The sequence below is a fragment of the Ochlerotatus camptorhynchus genome, unplaced genomic scaffold, assembly GCF_037179485.1.
Source record: "Ochlerotatus camptorhynchus isolate MF236.1 unplaced genomic scaffold, CSIRO-AGI_Acam_v1.1 ptg000247l, whole genome shotgun sequence".
Lineage (NCBI taxonomy): Eukaryota > Metazoa > Arthropoda > Insecta > Diptera > Culicidae > Ochlerotatus > Ochlerotatus camptorhynchus.
In genome coordinates, this window is record NW_027040737.1 from 426,707 (window position 1) to 445,190 (window position 18,484).

General features: G+C 43.0%; 3 protein-coding genes across 4 annotated transcripts in view; 1 reads left to right on the forward strand and 2 right to left on the reverse strand.

Moving 5' to 3' along the window:
• cv-d (crossveinless d) overlaps window positions 1–6,283 on the forward strand; it is a 23,843-nt gene extending 17,560 nt beyond the window's left edge. Inside the window, exons 8-10 of the mRNA XM_065226234.1 lie at window positions 4,936–5,247; window positions 5,310–5,550; window positions 5,617–6,283. Of these exons, the coding sequence (XP_065082306.1) occupies window positions 4,936–5,247; window positions 5,310–5,550; window positions 5,617–6,086 (1,023 nt within the window). The 3' untranslated portion in view covers window positions 6,087–6,283. The remainder of the gene's footprint in view (window positions 1–4,935; window positions 5,248–5,309; window positions 5,551–5,616) is intronic.
• Window positions 1–17,155, reverse strand: part of LOC135704768 (arginine kinase-like) — a 22,499-nt gene extending 5,344 nt beyond the window's left edge. The window contains exons 1-2 of one of the 2 annotated variants that reach the window (XM_065226271.1): window positions 4,565–4,911; window positions 3,517–4,492 (exon numbers count right to left, since the gene is read on the reverse strand). In XM_065226271.1, coding sequence (XP_065082343.1) covers window positions 3,517–4,492; window positions 4,565–4,573 — 985 coding nt within the window. In that variant the 5' untranslated portion in view covers window positions 4,574–4,911. Of the gene's footprint in view, window positions 1–3,516; window positions 4,493–4,564; window positions 4,912–16,944 lie in introns of those variants that run through there. The other variant, XM_065226270.1, reaches the window with a different exon arrangement.
• LOC135704769 (arginine kinase-like) lies at window positions 14,497–16,821 on the reverse strand. Its single transcript, XM_065226272.1, has 2 exons — window positions 15,897–16,821; window positions 14,497–14,974 (listed from the first exon to the last, which is right to left on the reverse strand). The coding sequence occupies exons 1-2, from the start codon at window positions 16,735–16,737 to the stop codon at window positions 14,541–14,543; spliced, it is 1,275 nt and encodes a 424-aa protein (XP_065082344.1). The 5' UTR covers window positions 16,738–16,821; the 3' UTR covers window positions 14,497–14,540.
• Window positions 17,156–18,484: the final 1,329 nt, after the last annotated feature.

Genomic DNA, 18,484 nt, shown 5'->3' on the forward strand with positions numbered 1-18,484 from the left:
ATTACCACTTGTACCTGTATAACCTCTAGTGCTACATCCATTCCACAACCAAGTCACTGGTATCACATGTTGTTCAACATCGAATTTATGAAGTTCTTGTAAATGTAAGAAGATTAATTACAGATTATCGAAAAAAAATTAATTAAAATTTGTTGCATAACATTTTTTTGAAACATTCACAAACCGGAAGCCACCATTTTGGATTCCAAAATTGCGTGAATCATCGATTTCCGGCCTCTACACGTCGTTCCCGTTCCGAAAATATCCATATCGTTGGCTATTTGACAGTTTTTCACAAAACTGGAAGCCGCCATCTTGGATTCAAAAATGGCATGAATTATCAATTTCCGCCCTCTGTATGTCGTCTCGATTCCAAAAATATTCATATTGTTGGCTATTTGACAATTTTTCACAAAACCGGAAGCCGCCATCTTGGATTTCAAAATGGCATGAATCATCGATTTCCGGCCTCTACACGTCTAGATTATACCATGCAAGAGTGGAAATGGTTGAATTCCAACACAAACCTGGTTCATTGTCTGGCTTTGTGGAAGCCAGCTGCTTTCAAGATGGTTAGGATTTACAAATGAGAGAAAATTCCGTAATGGTGTGATCAAAGCATTCGGAAGGTCTTTACCTCCAGAAGAACTTTATCATGAACGAATATGTTCTAGGTGATCATGACTTACAAGTACCGAATAAAATTCCATGCACACTGCTCAGTTTTTTTGTTATGATGAATTTTGAAATAACACGGGTTTATCACACGGTTTTGTGAAACACATGGTCTTTTTTCACACGGTTTTTTGAAACAACGCGGTTTTTTTTACACGGTTTTTTTTACGCGGTACGTATCATCCGTGTAAAAAAAGACTTGAGTGTAATTGGCGAACACTAGCGCACCTAGCGGTAGAAGGCATCTTCTGCCTGCAGATGTTATGATAGTATGAGTGCACATAGAAAGCCCGTGTGGAACGCTACCACAACACATCGGTTGTTGAGCAGAAAAACGAACCACTTTTTGATTCACCGATTTGTTTGCTCTTCTTCTTCTGTTCTGTGGGAGACGTCTAAATTTTCCCGTTTAATTTTTTTATGAAAACAAAAATACTCTTTATCTTTTCATATTTCTTTGAAATACTTTGGAAGGCCGATAGGTAAGGACATCCTCTTTAAAATCCTAAGAAGTGCTAGAAGTACTCTTAGGTAAATGCCTGTATTAGGCCTGTTGCTTTTTTGCTTTTGCTGTAAGTTGCTACAGCTTTCTGTAAGTCTCTGTAAGTTGCAGGAGACTTCGATGTTGCAAATGCTCATTTCGCTATAAAAACATTTTTCGGAATTATAGGCAATCATTAAAGTCTAATCCACTTAGAATTCGGACACTTTAGCAGCACCTCTAGTGGTAGGATATGGAATGTTTTGACAGTGATTTGTTTTGATAGTGTACGTGTTTCAGGGGTGGAAGTTCCGTTTCGATACGTGCAGTATTAAAAAAGTTGCACAAGATGGAAGACGAGAAAAAATAATTGATCCTGCACACAAGTTTTGAGTCCGCAGCTGCAAATTCCTTGGCAGATCATCCAGGCGAATTTATCTCTTGACCGAACTCAACACCTTCCAGTTCAGCTGCCGATGCAAAGTTTGCTTTGAATCTTCCAGGCCACACTCTTGCGTCACATATTACCAAAACGGCATGTGCAGTATTTAAGGGGCAAGATGATTCAGGAAACATCGGGCATGTTCAAAACGAATATTTAAACACGATGCTTCAGAATCCAATAAATTGATGAAACGTGGACATCTCGTACCGTACGTTCCGTTTTTGGTAATTACATGATTGGTTGGTCGTTAAAAGCATCTAAGTTAGAAAGGTTAAGTGATGCTCCATTTTCCTTACGATTTATGGCTATAGCGCCATTACTTTTCAACCTCCGTTCCCCCCTTATCCCGATTCCATATTGGGATCGAATAACATCAATATTGGGAATTTCCAATATTGATATTACAGGTATGACCTCGATATAACGTAGAGGGATGGAGGGGGCAGGGCTGAAAAAATCACTGAAATTCATCAAAGTTCACTAAGGATGAAAAATTCATTTCATAGTGAATGCTGGTGATTTTTTCAACTCTTGGAGGGGCATAGTGAGTATTCCACAGTTTGGCTCTGGATCTCCAGCTGCATGAAACAAATCAACTGTAGTAGGTCCAATATCATATTATGCGCGGCGTGTGAGGTGAGGGGGCTTATTATGGATGTCACTTCACGGTGAAAACTTGTCACTTGTCGTCACGGTGAAGTGATTCTTATTTGATTTGCACGGCAATCACGGCTCTTATTCTGAGTATCACTTCAATGTCACCGTGTAGTGACACCCGTAATAAGGCTCGAGATGACTCGATGTCACTAGTGCCGTGACAATTGTCACCCCGGGTGAGGTGACTCTCCATTTGATTTGCATGGAGACTCACCTCACCCGAGGTGACAATTGTCACTTCACCATCACTTCACTGTCACCTCACATCACATCATAGGCCTAATTGATCTTACCACCAACCAATTTGTTCCGAATGGCCGAAAGTATAAGCTGGTGCACGGGATGCTCACTATGCCTCACCTGTTCACTATGCCCCTCTTACCCCTAACTATCCCTTTTTGCTATCATCGTCCATTTCTCACAAATATTAACTCAATCAAACAAACCAACATTTCAAATAGATGGGGATTTGTGTCATCTACCTGATGGTGTTGTTATTATGTGAGATTGAATGGCCGTTTCAAAGGGGGGCCTACCTCGTATAACTGGTTCCAAGCCATAAGAAACCTACAGGGTTTGTTTACGTTTGGAACCAATTTCATACAAGAATGATCAGTAGGCTGATTTGACAGCACGTCCCACCCCCGGGCCGTTTGCGAGAAAACGACTATGTATGTCAAAAGTGACAGTTACGATATATTGTAGTATTGCTGTATTCCTTACATTCGTTTCAACGCTTCATTCGTCTATTCGCTCTTACTATGTGGCCTTATATCGTGACTTTCCTACCTAATCAGGCCTATTCTGCGCGGCGTGTGAGGTGAGGTGACACGCTCTCACTTGTGAAGTGACAATTGTGACCTCGAGTGAGGTGACTCTCCGTGCAAATCAAATGGAGAGTCACCTCACCCGAGGTGACAATTGTCACTTCGCCATCACTTCACTCCCCCTTATTCTGCGAGTCACGTGACTCTCTCTCACCGGTGAGGTGACAATTGTCACCTCGTGTGAGGTGACTCTCCATGCAAATCAAATGGAGAGTCACCTCACACGAGGGGACTATTGTCACCTCACCGGTGAGAGAGAGTCACGTGACTCGCAGAATAGGGGGGACTGTCACTTCACCTCACACGCCGCGCAGAATAGCCCTGAATGATTCGCCCTACAAAAAGCTCCTACAAACTACACGCAAACTCTTCTGTTTTCCCTTATTTCCCCCGTGCGCCAAAATATGAAGGAATCCACGCCCAAAACTTACCCAAATCTCCGCCCTTTTCCATGGAAATAATCCTCAAGTGGTCCTCCTCGTTGACCCAAACGATGAAGGTTTTCGCTTCGTTGTAGAAAATGGCCCGCCCTACCGGCCAGAACCGGCAGGCATTGGCCGTCTGCAGGAACCGATCGTCCTCCTTAAACAGATAGTGATCGTCGATCAGCTGTTGCTTCAGCTCCTCGCACATGGTTTCCAGCGGGTGGAATTCTCCCCGCAAATCCTCCCATTCCAATCCCTCCAGCACCGCCTTGACACGCTCCATAATCTCCTCGTACTGGGCCATCTTTAGGCAAGGATTGAACGGGAACCCTGCGATCGATCGTCCACAGCGCACCCGGGTGGAAACGATGAATTCGTTCTCCGGATCCAGGTTTTCGAAGTTACCGGAATCACCCCAGTCGCTCTCCGGGTGGAATACTTCCGCCGAATTGATCCCGTGGTACTCATCAATTATCGGATTAAACAAAGGAGCAAACAGATCGTAGCACTCGGCATCCGACGCGTAGATTCCCAATCCTGAATCGTGGTTCTCCAGGCCGGATTGAATGCAGTCCAACAGTGTCGACTTGAGCGCGGTCTTTTTGTCCTTCAGTTCATCGAAAACTTCTTTCGTGAGATGTCTCTTCAGGGACGACTCGCAGTCCACGTTTTCTTCCAGCTTCTGGAAGCCTTCCTCGAGTGCTAGCGCCACCTCACTGGAACTTCTCCGGATTTCTCCTTTGAACGAAATAATTTCTTTTTTTAGGCAGCAAATTTCCTGCTTAGCATCTGCTAGGTCTTGAACCATCTGAGCCACCTCTTCGTCGGTGGGACACGCTTCGCACATGGTCTGTCGAATGAATTTGCACGCATCTTCCGGTTTCTTTTCCTCCTGGTAGAGCTTGATCAGGGCTTTCGAGAGGCAATCGATGGCTCCTGCCGATTCCAGATACTTGCGGAAGATTTCTCGCTTTTGCTCCAACTATTTTTTTTGACGGTAATCGATGAAATTAAAAACGCTCGGGAGCAAATAAGCAGCTTATCAAAAACTTACCGATGACATTTTTGCAGGGAATTTTTCGGTGTTGGAAATGAAATTTGATCGGAACACAAGAATTTTTCACCCACTCGGGTCGAAGTTTTGAACGAAAATTTCCACCTTGACGGAAGACTCCAAACAACGGCATACTGGATGGAGAAAATTCCGAAAGGTGCAGCTTTTCATTGCTATAGCAACAACGAAATCAACAGCAAATGCCACGAGGTTGCGCGTTTGGCGGTAGTAGGGCGGGAAAAGAAGGAACGCACATGTTTGTCCTTGCGTGACCGGGGTGGAAGTAAAAGACATTGACGTTCTGGTAGAATCGATACTACAGTGTTATTTATGTATGATTTTCCTTTTCCTTCCCTTTCGTACTGATATAGCTTTGCCTGGTTGCTGATTACGAGCCGCTGGTTTTCTTGAAAAGACCATTCAGCCTTATCGGTCACGTGGCCTTCAACGAAACTCGAACCCCGAAACGATGTCCGGACATACCACGGATAACGTTCAACATTTCCTACCATCTGCCGAAATACGTGCAGGATGTGTACAACATAATGGACACCGGTGACGTGAACTGTCCCAAGGAAATCCTCCGGCTGACTCCCCCACCTTTTTCCGGAAACTGTAGCGCCGAGACATTTGCCCCGCTGACGACGGTGTCCGGACTGGATGCTAGTTTTAAATTCGAACAGGTACCTTTGGTTGAGCTGGTCCCCTTTTTCCGTTAATTTTAATCAAATTCAATCATTTGAAGCTTCCTTCGTGGATCGTGGAACTGCTCCATCGTTTGGACCACCTGGCCTCGGCAGTAGTGCCAAGACGGGTCCAAACGCTGAACATTACCGACCATCTTGACGTCAACGTCAAGACAACCCGATGGAGCAGCGATACGGACATTACCATCAACGGCGGTACGATCTGGATCCCAACTCGATACAACTACAACGAAAAGCTACACCATCCCAGGAAGAGTAGCATTGATTATGGTTTTACCAGTAAGTGCCCATCATTCCTTAACAATGCAAACTCTGTAAAATTCCTTCCATCTGCTTTCCTCGTAGGCATGTGCAGTTTGGTCAACAACAAGCTGACCACCTTCCACGATAGGATCGCCCAGCTCACACCGGAGCTTAAGCAGGAATACCGCCTGAACGATACCTTCCTGCTGGCGGCGGATTGTTCCGATGCCCCGAAGATTGCCGTCTTTATGCTGGACAACGGGAAGGGTATTCAGATCTACACGGGAGGAAACTACATCGTGTACGAAACCACCGGCCAGCAGGAATCGGATCCGATTCTGAACATCAACGACGAACAGTTGATCAATCTGAAGAACGTAGTGTACCAGTATCCGCCGGATGAGGAAATCTACGACTTCCGGGTGTACCTGAACGATGAAGATATTCTGGTGGTTGAAAACGAGCTGAACGGAGCGGTTGTGCAGTATAATCGGAAATCGATTGCCAGCATTCTGCTGCCGACGGTACACAAGGGTCGAATGTGTGGGCTGTGCAGCAGTCGTGCCCATTGAAGAATGTAGTGTAACTATTTAGCAGAAGAAATTATAGCTTTAGGTGCATGGCGTTTTAGATGATTTTTTTTTATTGAATAGCATTAGGCATTAGTGATTGGAGACCAGGATGTATGACAATGTTACCGCTCTCTTGCATTTCTAGTGGTAAGTGGCTGGTGTCGGCATGTAAAATAAAGTTGAAAATGTTTAACCTTGCTTAAAATGTATGGGTTTTGATTCAAGAAGGTTCTAAACCATGGTTTCAGTATTTTAACTACCCAACAAAAAAAAAACAAAAGTTACCTCTTCTTTCCGTGGATAATCACTAGGGTGGTTCAAAATATCGATTTTGCTCTACCAAGCTCAATCGATTCCACATCAAATCCTGATAACTCTTACAAAATTTGAGGTCATTTGGATACGAACTTATAGGCCGATGCCACAGTGAGAGCCGAAGTTCGCCAACGCAAACCAACAAAACGAACAGGTAGGGGAAATTCTTCTCTACCCGATTGTTTTTAAGGTTTTTATTGCTTAATTTGAATTGTTGTTTTTTGTTTATTGAAAAATTCAACTGACAATTATTGTCTAAATGAATAAAACTTAAACTAAATAGTTACGGTCAACGGTACGGAAAAGGCCAAGTAGCCGATGACGAAACACGTCAGCTGATACATTGAAGTCGAATATATAAAAAAAGTTGTTGAATTGCCTGCTGATTGCTAAATTGGCTCGTGTTGTGTATAATTCCGGCTCCGTGGTTCCAAAAACAGAAAGTCGTGTTGACGAAGAGACCTCTCAGAGGCATACATATTTAGCTGTGATAGCAGTGTTGGACAGTCAATGTCACCTGTAAGCAGCTTTCCAGCAAACATAGCTTGAGCGACCGTAAGTCTCACCTCTAATGGCTCGATTCCCAGGAGACGGCAACGCTCCTCGTACGGTGGCAAGTTCGTTGGGTCACGCCAGTTGAGGAAACAAAGAGCATATCTCACAAACTTGCGTTGAGCGGATTCAATTCTAGTGATCCAGCTAGCATGGAAAGGGCACCAAACAACTGAACTTGATTCCAATAAGGATCGCACAAGCGAGCAGTAAAGTGACCTGAGACATAGCGGGTCACGAAACTCGTCGGCAATTTTGAAAATAAAGCCCAATTGTCGATTAGCTCTGGAGATGATGTCATTGTAGTGGATTCTGAAAGTGAGTCTGCAGTCCACGGTAACGCCGAGATCCTTAATGTGCTCTACACGAGCAAGACGGCGTCCGTAGAGAACATAGTCCTTTGGTTTGTTTTTTCCGTCGATCTTGTTTTCCGTGCTGAGCACCAATGCTACCGACGTGCCAGGAAGGCAGCTCCCACACCTGGACCCTACCTATCGACCCATCAACTCATGAACCGGAGACCAACGACTTTACTTCCCATCCGAAGGAAGGCGTGATCAGAGATGTTATGCCTCAGAACATCCCGGCGGCGCCGACTGGTATTGAACCCAGGCCTGCTGGGGTGAGAGGTAATCACACTACCGGCGCCGTTATAGAGAACATAGTCAAACATGATTGGTTCGATTTTTCGGTGATAGGAAATAATGTTACATTTTTCTATGCTTAGACTCATCAAATTTCTTGAGCACCAGTCAGCAAAAATACCAACATATTCTGGTGCTGGGATCTCCGAGAGGCTTTTAATAATTTTGTAGATTTTCGTATCGTCTTCATAGAAAACGCGGCATCCTGACGGTATCAGCAAGGCGACGTCGTTTAAAAAGATCGAAAATAGTAGCGGTCCTAGGTTACTGCCTTGCGGGACTCCCGAGTTGTTTGAGAAAACATCCGATTCGGACGCGCCAATCTTGACATGTACATAGCGATTCATCAAGTAAGATCTGAATCAATCAACAGCAGTTGACGAGATGCCAAGTATCTCCAGCTTGGCCAGCAAGATATTATGGTCCACCGTGTCAAATGCAGCTTTTAGATCCATATACGCAGTATCGACTTGTCATCCTGAATCCATGCATCGCAGACAGTTAGAAGTGAACTGCACCAGGTTCGTGGACACGGAGCGCTTCGGGAAGAAACCGTGTTGTTCTGTATCGATATAATTTTTGCAGCGTGCGAACAGAGCACCATTTATGATAATCTCGAACAGTTTTGAGCAGGCACACAGGGAGGTGATTCCACGATAATTTATGACATTCCGTTTCTCTTCTTTTTTGTGCACTGTGAACAGATAAGAAAGTTTCCAGCGGCAGGGGAACTCACATTGCTGTGCCGAGAGATTGAATAGCCTCGCAAGTGGAAGGCAGAGATTGGCTACACAACGTTTTAGAACTGATGACGGAATGCCGTCAGGTTCGGCGGCGAACGAGAGCTTCAGTTTGCGTGTTGCGGCTATCACCATGTCTTCTGAAATGCGCGGAATAACGAAACTAAACACATCACGTGGCATCTAAACAGTAGCGTCCAGCACTTGTGTTGGCGAAGCGGAGAAATCGTGGAACACTTGCTTGAAATGACGAGCAAACAAGTCGCATTTTTCTCTTTCACTATTAGCCGAGTCATTCCCGAGAAACATGGAACAAGGCAACCCGGATTCCTTCCGTTTGGAGTTTTCGAATGTAGGCTTCGGTTCGCGAGAAAATGGCCTTCCAAGGTTTGTTTACAAAATTGAGTTGAGGCCTTTTCAATTGTTGGTCTTGATCTGATCACGCCTTCCTTAGGGGAAGTAAGTGGGAGCTCCCTTCCTGGCGTCGGTCGACGGAAAACAAATCAAGGAAAAAGAACGGTGTAAAAGTTTGCTTTTATTTTTGCTGTGTTACCCTCATGTTGCTCAACCAAAATGAGTTCAACTAGAATTTTCAAAATAAGTTACATCATTACAGAAAATTTTGATTTCAATTTGATCTCCAGTTTTGCTCGGGAAATGGGCCAACTTCTTATTCTCGCTCATCCGCCAGGAGTGGAACAGTACCAATTCAAGACCAACAATTGAAAAGGCCTCATTTTATCATTTTATAAACAAACATTGTAGGGCCATTTCAAGACCAACAATTGAAAAGGCCTCAACTCAAATTTGTAAACAAACCTTGTAAGGCCATTTTCTCGCGAACCAAAACTTACATTTGCAAAATTACAACACAATCGGGTAGAGGAGAATTTCCTCTACCTGTTCATTTTGTTGGTTTGCGTTGGCAGACTTCGGTTCACGACAAAATGGCCTCACAAGGTTTGTTTACCAAATGGAGTTTTTTCCATTTCATTTTCATTTTCAAGCACAGAAGAGGGTCATAGAGCCAGGTTCCAGTAAAACATCACTTTCCATACAGCAACAGGGATAGAGATAAAGATTTGGCACCATAGAATAATAATCACAGGGATCAATTGAATCCTGCTTAAGATGCCGGATAGGGAGGAATGGTGTTTCAAGTAGGGGATAGTCGGGAATAGCCCCCACGAAGTAATGCCTTCGGGCGGTTCCGGGGAGGTCAAGGGCCAAGCGCACAGGGTAAGGTTTAATGGGTCGGGAGTGAAATTCTCCCATCCCCACACCCTGAGTTCCTTCTAAGGTGTCTGTGAGCAGATTCCCCCCTGCATAAAAAAAAAGTAGGGGATAGTCGTAGTAACAGTAGTATTAGTAAAAGTTGGAAAGTAAACGTACAGAGGACCATGTTTTGCAATATCTGAAAAAATATCAAATGCTGTGCTTAATCATTTATTATTAGTACAGAACAATAAACAATGTACGGTGATGATTAATTTCATTTTGCAGCGTTTGGTGGGGCAATGGGAGCGCAAGTCAATCCAAAGCCGAGGATAAAGGACGGGTAATGGCTGAATAGTCTATGCGGACCACTTGAACGCCATGGGAAAAGGAAGGGATTGAAGAGGCCGGTTATTGGGGAGTTTTGAGGAAATGACACATAGTGATGCTAAATGTAAAGAAACCGAAAATCCATCTCCCACTGATTCATCCTTTCACATATGTACCAAATTGATATTTTAAAGCAATAATCAAAATAAACAGACAATACATGAAAAGGCTAGTTGCCAGTTGCTTTAAAGGCTAGTTGCCTCCCTAAGCGGACCCTCCGCATCCTAAGTCTTCTGTTAATCCACTTAATGCTACTAGGCTGTCTAAATTTTCTTATTTAAGTTCGTTTGATGATTATGATATCTCTAGTCTAATTTAATAAATAATTGAAATCTCTAATCTACCTACCATGCTTTATTAAGTACCTGCACATGTGAATGTAATCTAAAATTTAACGTGTTTCAGATTGTTTTTGACTTTGACCTATATTTAATATTTATTAGTTCGTCCCAGGTGACAGCTTCAAGTGACTAAAATGCTTCACTTTGAAGTTAGTTTCCTAGCTGATTTGTAAATTGCATAGGGTATATGCTTCAACTACGCTCACACGTTTCCACTATGTCGCACCACAAAAATACATATGGTTATGTCACAATAGAAGCACGCCACAGTGGAAATCCCGAGCCATAGTTCAAACACTTATCCCAAATCAAAATGAAGCATATATAAGATTAGTTACAATACCATGGTGGTGTTTAATATTGTTCCCTGAGCAATACCACCTCAATGAAAACAACAACGAAAGCTTGTCACGCAAGTAGAAGGAGCACTGTTGGGCACTTTCTGAAATATTTCAATAGTATAATTCCCTTACAAACCCAAATAAATCTATCTGCGTAAAAATAAATAAAATAAGAGTGATTTGCGGCAACACCCGCCAGTATCGCACCCAACGTCAGTGCCTATACGTAAGCGTACTACAACGCGGCTTTCAAATAAAGGAGTAACAAGTGTGATACTATCACTTCAGGCTAGAACTTTGGTTCTCTTATGCAATGGTTCATCAGAGAGGGAAAGCTCAGTAATCTTCATCCCATGCTCATGACGCTATTCTGTCACGGCATGAGCCAACGATGCCGGACCTAAACCAACCGTCTCCAACGCTCCACTATGAAGCATAAGATTAGGCCCGCCCACCAACGTCCAGGTTAAAAAACTAGCCAAGGGGAGGGAACAATGTACGGTGATGATTAATCTGTTAATATGCTTTTACAAGCGGGTTCAAATACACTTTTGGTCAGCATCAACACTGATCTGGCAACACTAGTGTGCATCTTTCCTATGTGGTAAAGATCCAGATCAGCCCTGGGTCCTGGTAGCCTAATTAAACTACCTCAAGGTTTTGCCAAAGCCCAGGGAGGTTTGTTTACTAAATGGAATTGTTGGTCTTGATTTTCTCGCGAACCGAAGTCCGCCAAAGGAAACCAACATAATGAACAGGTAGGGGAATTTATCCTCTACCCGATTGTGGTTTGGGATTGCGAATGTAGGTTTCGGTTTGTGAGAAAATGGCCTTACAAGGTTTGTTTAGAATTTAATTAGTTTCCCTTTTGTATCTCTATATTAGTTTTTGTTTGTCTTGTCCCACGTCTCGATGAGTCTCATCGTCGCTCACTGGTCACCATAGCCGGTCGAACTCTAGACGAATTTAGAACCACACTACCGTTCATACTGGCGACATCGCTCTGATGAGACAACGAAACCCTACCCCCAAGCTCCTCCCCTTTTCCTATCCTTCGACAATGTACCCCTCTAACCTCGAGTAAGCCGCGAGTATTCGGCCCAACTCCTATTAGACATAGAATTAAGTGAATTTTGTTACAAACAAAGAACAATGAATTATCGGCTCCGTAAAGCTAACGCGATTGAGCGATAAAGCCTTAAAAATATGCTGAGTACTGCGGAGTAAATCGATTTCATTTTGCAAGCCAATGGAAAACTGCTTGAAAATTTGTTCAAGTTTAAAATTGTTTTGTTCTTTCTCAGTTGATTCCCACCAAAAGCTCTGAGCCAGGAGTGCTCGAGCCCCCATGACTCTATCAAAGTTTGTTTATATACATGTTTCGCCAAAGTATGTTTTGCTGTAATTGAAAACACAGCTGAGTCATAAAAACTATGCTGGTTTTTATACTTTCATCATTGAGCCTGTTGGTTTTTGTCTTTGAGCTTACAATTAATAATGTGTTATGAAAAAGTATGAATCTTTTTTATGAGATTGCAATGCTTGACGAGAGGTACGAACAGTAACTGAGTTTGTTGCTTCTGAATGTTTGGCTCCAATTTGACAGTTCTGACAAGCACATTGAGTGAGTCTGGGGGGGGGGGGGGGGGCCTACTGGTCATCTGGAATCTCTGGTCATGACGAGAGGAGCAACACAATAGTTGGGTAAAGAAGAACTGCATTATAACACACCATCGACTGGAAATGCTCTCGCGACGTGGGGCTTTAGGTAGTGATGAAAACGTCGCTAGAACTATTCCACAGCCGCAGTCAGTTTATAAGCAAAAAGAGGGACGCACATTTTTGCCTGTGGACTTGGAGACATACTTCAAGTCCCCGCGTACATCGTACGGGTTAGGCAAAAATGTGCGTCTATCTTTAAAAACTTTCGCATTAATGGCCCTTCGCTCATTTTCAACTTCTATTCAATTTTCATACTGCCGTACTCTAACGGAACTATCCACCTACCCTCTTCTAAAGATCATTCTCTAGCTAATAAATCATCACACTAAAGCTTCATGTTAGCATTTCCAACCAACCCTTGTATGAGTTTTTTTTTATTTCTGACAAAATATTAACACCTGTTTGCAGACTCAAAATGCTGATGTCACCGTCTGAAATTATAAAACTAGAAAAAGGCTACATATAATCATAAATAAATTAATATAAAAGAATCTAATTACCGTCCAACATTTGCAACAAGCGCTGAGGAATTTTGAAGCTCTGAGGAGTTCTTCCACCACGCTCGGTGACGCCATATTGATATTTTTTTTTGCGTACCTGAAAATCACGTAAATCTCGTTTCACGGAAATATCGAAGTCCCAAACACACAAACACGAATACACTTAAGAGGCAACTAACCATCACTCGATTTGCTTTTGCTTCTTCTTCTTGTATTCCTAAATCATCACTTTCTAAAAGTATTGGTAAAATTCGTTGGTAGTGTGCGTCGACGTGCCAAAACAGTCAATGAATCATAAATATCAACTGGTATGGTGAGCAAAATCTACCATCTCTTTTATTCTTTTAATTTTCAATACAACAGCAAATGTGACGTCACACATGCAAGCGTATAAGAATGTCGTAGACAAAACATTCACACTGCCAGACAACGCTGTACGGCATTTTGTTTACACCCCTGAGCGGGAAAGCCAATAACTGGCTACATGCAATGCTGCCATCTTCCCTTTTTGTGTATAATTCAATTTTTTTTAACCTTTGCAAATGGAACGTTTATGTTCCAAAAAAGTTCCTTTTAGTTTTATTTATTCAGTGTTTGATATTCATTCACCATTGAAATCATCCACTCATCTATGTTATTGGTTGAAACTTAATATTTGCATGTTTTAATAAACTTATGTTGACTGCTAGACGTAATACATCTGGCAACGCTTGTTCAATGATTATTTTACGTTCCCTAGCAAAGAAGTGGAGTCGGAGTGATTTTCTTGGTGTTTTATTTTGTTCACCAAGAGATTTGACCTCCAGTTTTTATTCATTTTGTGTATTCGATTACGTGAAATTGTTGAATGCTACGAAGAACACAAGTAAGTAAATGCAGTGATAGTGTTTTACCCAGAAAATATACGATGTAAAATCATGAAATACTTGCTTTAAATTTTCGAATAGCTTGTGTGTGAATGTATGTGTATACTAATGATGATGATTGAAGAATATTTCAAAAACAAGAAGAATCCTATTTGATTGACTGTGTTTTGAGCCTTAATCTGTTTACGTGAATATACGGTCAATTTCACCAACATTTTCAGTGGACATGACGCGTAATGCAGATCAAAGTTACTAACGTCACGTAACATTTGAGATTTTATAAATACAGATAAATACAGGCGTACGTGATATTTCACGTAAATCGGACGTGAAGATTTTTTAGAGCGTATTTAAAGTAAAAAGTAACGATTTTTATCGGTAAAAAATACCGATAATTTTAGGTAATCGTAGCTAAGAGTGTGAGTGTTCTTTCGCTTCTGTTCAATTCAATTATTATAAATTTTCAATGTCTCCTCCCAACATTTAGGCTGCTGCCATGCCGACGCGGAAAGCGAAGCGTTGCGTCGAGGGTGCAAAGGAATTTATATTATTGATATTATTTCTTACATTTGATTTGACGCTTCGCTTCGCGTTCCGCGTCAGCATGGCAGCGTCCTTATGTGTGAATATATTTTCTAAAGCGTTAGTGGCATGAGCCGCAATTCCGAATGATTGCTTCTGCTTAAAAGCTAAAGCGCATATAAGCTTCAGATTGCCGTTTTGTTTTGAAATATTTGCCTATATTGTCTAACGTAATAAAAAGGTTCAGCTACATGCGTCATTGTCAACTGCGCGTGGCACTTACCAATTTAGTTGGAGCTAGCTCCATCACTCTTCGCCAACAGCAGCTGGTTCGGCATCATCCTCCACGAGAATCGGTTCATCGGCGGATGCCGTAGCTTCACCCGGTTCTGTGGACTTTTCAAGAACAATCAACTGCCGGATCCCATTGTACATCTCGCTAACCGCTTCAAATTCGGTCAGACCCAACCGACGTTTGTTGGAGATATCGAACACACCTCCCTCGGATTCGGTGTGTTCTCCGCGGGTGCCACGAACCTGCAGGTTGTACTTGGCGGCTTCTTCGTCCAGTTTGACTCGGTTCGCACCGAGGTTCGGCAGCTTGATGTGAACCGAAGCTCGGATGGTCGTTCCCAGGTTCGACGGACAGAAGGTAAGGTAACCGAAACGATCACTACGCGAAAAAGCTATATCTTTGCCGATGGCAGCCACAGCATTGACCAAGCGTTGATAGACGGCACCTAAGTGGCAGGGAGAAAGCGACATGTTTGATTAGTAGGTGGGAGGTTTTTTTGGACTACTAGATGAATTTCTAAAAGCTAAGGAGACGTCTAAATTTTCCCGTTTAATTTCTCATGAAAACAAATACTCTTTTTCATTTCATATTTCTTTAAAATACTTTGGAAGGCCTTTGGACGTCCGATAGGTAAGGACTTCCTTATTAATACCCCTAGATGTGCTAGAAGTACTCATAGTAAAATTTCTGTATTAGTTCTGTTCCCGTACATGCTTTTTTGCGTTAGCTGTAAATAGGGTTCTTTAGGCGTATTGAGGTAATTACATTTTCGTAATCTGCATTACAAATGGGACCGAAATCCAAAAATTTCATAAATTGCGCTGGAACTATTTTAAATAAGTGTGATTACATTAGCATAAATCACGCGGGTTTCCGGAAGATTACCCATCATTCGTGTACGAAAGATAGGACGGACTGGACCCTGGATGAAGGACTGATCCCTGCATATGGATGTGATTGTATCAGGATTATGTTTCTTATTACTAGTGTCACTTCACGGTAAAAACGAAGTGAAGTAACCACTTATCACTCACGGTGAAGTGATTGCCGTGTAAATCAAATGCGAATCACTTCACCGTGAGTGATAAGTGACATCGGCAATAAGGGTCTATGTGATGGTGATAATGGAAATAAAAGCGCACGATTGGTGATTTAACCTAATCGCGCACTTTTATTATTTGTTTCATCGCGTATTCGAAAATAATGGGCCTTATTACGGGTGTCGGGTGTTACTACACGGTGATAAGGATGTGCTACTCAGAATAAATCACCCTTTAAAAGTTCCTTCAAATTACACACAAACCCTTTAGTTTTCCCTTATCTCCCCCGTGCGCCAATCTATAAAGGAAATCACGCTCAAAACTTACCCAAATCTCCGCCCTTTTCCATGGAAATGATCCTCAGGTGGTCCTCCTCGTTGACCCAAACAACGAAGGTTTTCGCTTCGTTGTAGAAAATGGCCCGCCCTATCGGCCAGAACCGGCAGGCATTGGCCGTCTGCAGGAACCGATCGCCCTCCTTGAACAGATAGTGATCGTCGATCAGCTGTTGCTTCAGCTCCTCGCACATGGTTTCTAGCGGGTGGAATTCTCCCCGCAAATCCTCCCATTCCAATCCCTCCAGCACCGTCTTGACACGCTCCATAATCTCCTCATACTGGGCCATCTTTAGGCAAGGATTGAACGGGAATCCTGCGATCGATCGTCCACAGCGCACCCGGGTGGAAACGATGAATTCGTTCTCCGGATCCAGGTTTTCGAAGTTACCGGAATCACCCCAGTCGCTCTCCGGGTGGAATACTTCCGCCGAATTGATCCCGTGGTACTCATCAATTATCGGATTAAACAAAGGAGCAAACAGATCGTAGCACTCGGCATCCGACGCGTAGATTCCCACTCCGGAATCGTGGTTCTCCAGTCCGGATTGAATGCAGTCCAACAGTGTCGACTTGAGTGCTGTCTTTTTGTCCTTCAGTTCATCGAAAACTTCTTTCGTGAGATGTCTCTTCAGGGACGATTCGCAGTCCACGTTTTCTTCCAGCTTCTGGAAGCCTTCCTCGAGTGCTAGCGCCACCTCACTGGAACTTCTCCGGATTTCTCCTTTGAACGAAATGATTTCTTTTTTGAGGCAGCAAATTTCCTGCTTAGCATCTGCTAGGTCTTGAACCATCTGAGCCACCTCTTCGTCGGAGGGACACGCTTCGCACATGGTCTGCCGAATGAACTTGCATGCATCGTCCGGTTTCTTTTCCTCCTGGTAGAGCTTGATCAGCGCTTTCGAGAGGCAATCGATGGCTCCTGCCGATTCCAGATACTTGCGGAAGATTTCTCGCTTTTGCTCTAACTATTGTTTTGGACGGCAATCGATGAAATTTAAAACGCTCGGGAGCAAATAAGCAGCTTATCAGAAACTTACCGATGACATTTTTGCAGGGAATTTTTCGGTGTTGGAAATGAAATTTGATCGGAACACAAGAATTTTTCACCCGCTCGGGTCGAAGTTTTGAACGAAAATTTCCACCTTGACGGAAGACTCCAAACAACGGCATACTGGATGGAGAAAATTCCGAAAGGTGCAGCTTTTCATTGCTATAGCAACAACGAAATCAACAGCAAATGCCACGAGGTTGCGTGCTTGGCCGGTAGTAGGGCGGGAAAAGAAGGAACGCACATGTTTGACCTTACGGAAAAGTTGGTTTGAAGACCATTTTTTTTTTATTAGGCTTGAAGGTAATTAGTTGTTAAGCGTATCATATTATTCTCAGACGGAACAAGTCTAGGTGATTGAGAATGTGGGAAAATGATGACCTGGGTCTTAGCTGCGTTGATACGGATCTTCCACGGATCACTTTAAATAACTGAGCTGGCTTATTCCTTCTTCTTCTTCGCATTTCAAGCTTATTGCATATCGCATATTAGCTTATTGCGTGCTCTCAACTTAGTGTTCTAGATGCACTTCCACAGTTATTAATTGAGAGCTTTCGATGCCTGTACCATTTTTGCATTGATATGATTGTGTGGCAAGTCCAATCATACTTTTATGCCCAGGGAAGTCGAGAAATTTTCCAACCCGAAAAATTCCTAGACCGGACCGGGAATCGAACCCAGCCGCCTTCTGCATGGTCTTGCTTTGTAGCTGCGCCTTTACCGACTGAGCTAAGGGAAGCTTATTCCATTTCTTTTAAAACTAATCACCTTCAAATACGTAGATTAATTTCACAGAGTCCACTTTACTAACTTAAAAACCGCAACACACCTTGCAACACACACATATGCTTTTCAGCCGATTAGTGAAATGGACGAGATTAGATGGTTTGTTGTTATTGTTATTATTGTTATTGCTCAGTTCACACCCTGGCAGGCTGCTGCCTACCGATCTGCACTTAAGCCAGGCATGAACCTACGAAAATTTAGTCGTGGCCTATGCTAGACCGTATAGCATAACGACTTTCCTTTCACTAGCAGGCTTTTTGGTCCCACTAGCGTCCGATTAGGGGATAGTAAGAGATTAAAAGAATAAAGAAGAGAGATAGAGGATTTTGTTGTTTTGCTGAAAAAAAAACGCCGGCTTGTTGTGCAACATCAGGTTTGTTCGCTTTCATTCCGTTCCAAGGAGCAACGTCCATCGTCGTCGTACTAAAATACCTGGGAACTTCCAGAGGTGCACAGGGCCAACGTGAAAGACTTCCATTCTGGGCAGCTGCTTTACCTGGGCCCAGGTCAAATTCCTATCGGCTTGCTTAATTTCCTTGTTGACGCTCCGCCGCCTTAGTATTTGCCTTTGCTGCGATGTTCTGGCGGATTTAATTCATAATCAAAAACTTGCCAGCAGACTTCGTTTCTATTGCTATCATTTTCTGATAACATTTACATCTGAGATCCATTTGTGAGGCCACCAGCCACAAATTTTATACCGCAGGCAGCGGTTGATGAAACCTGCAGCTTTTGAGTGTTCT

Excerpts from the sequence above, each read along its gene's own strand:
- LOC135704769 (XM_065226272.1), bottom strand. The coding sequence starts at position 16,737 with ATGTGCGAAGCGTGTCCCTCCGACGAAGAGGTGGCTCAGATGGTTCAA. Across the intron at positions 14,975-15,896 it reads GGAAAAGGGCGGAGATTTGG|GTGCCGTCTATCAACGCTTG; the intron begins GTAAGTTTTGAG and ends CCTGCCACTTAG.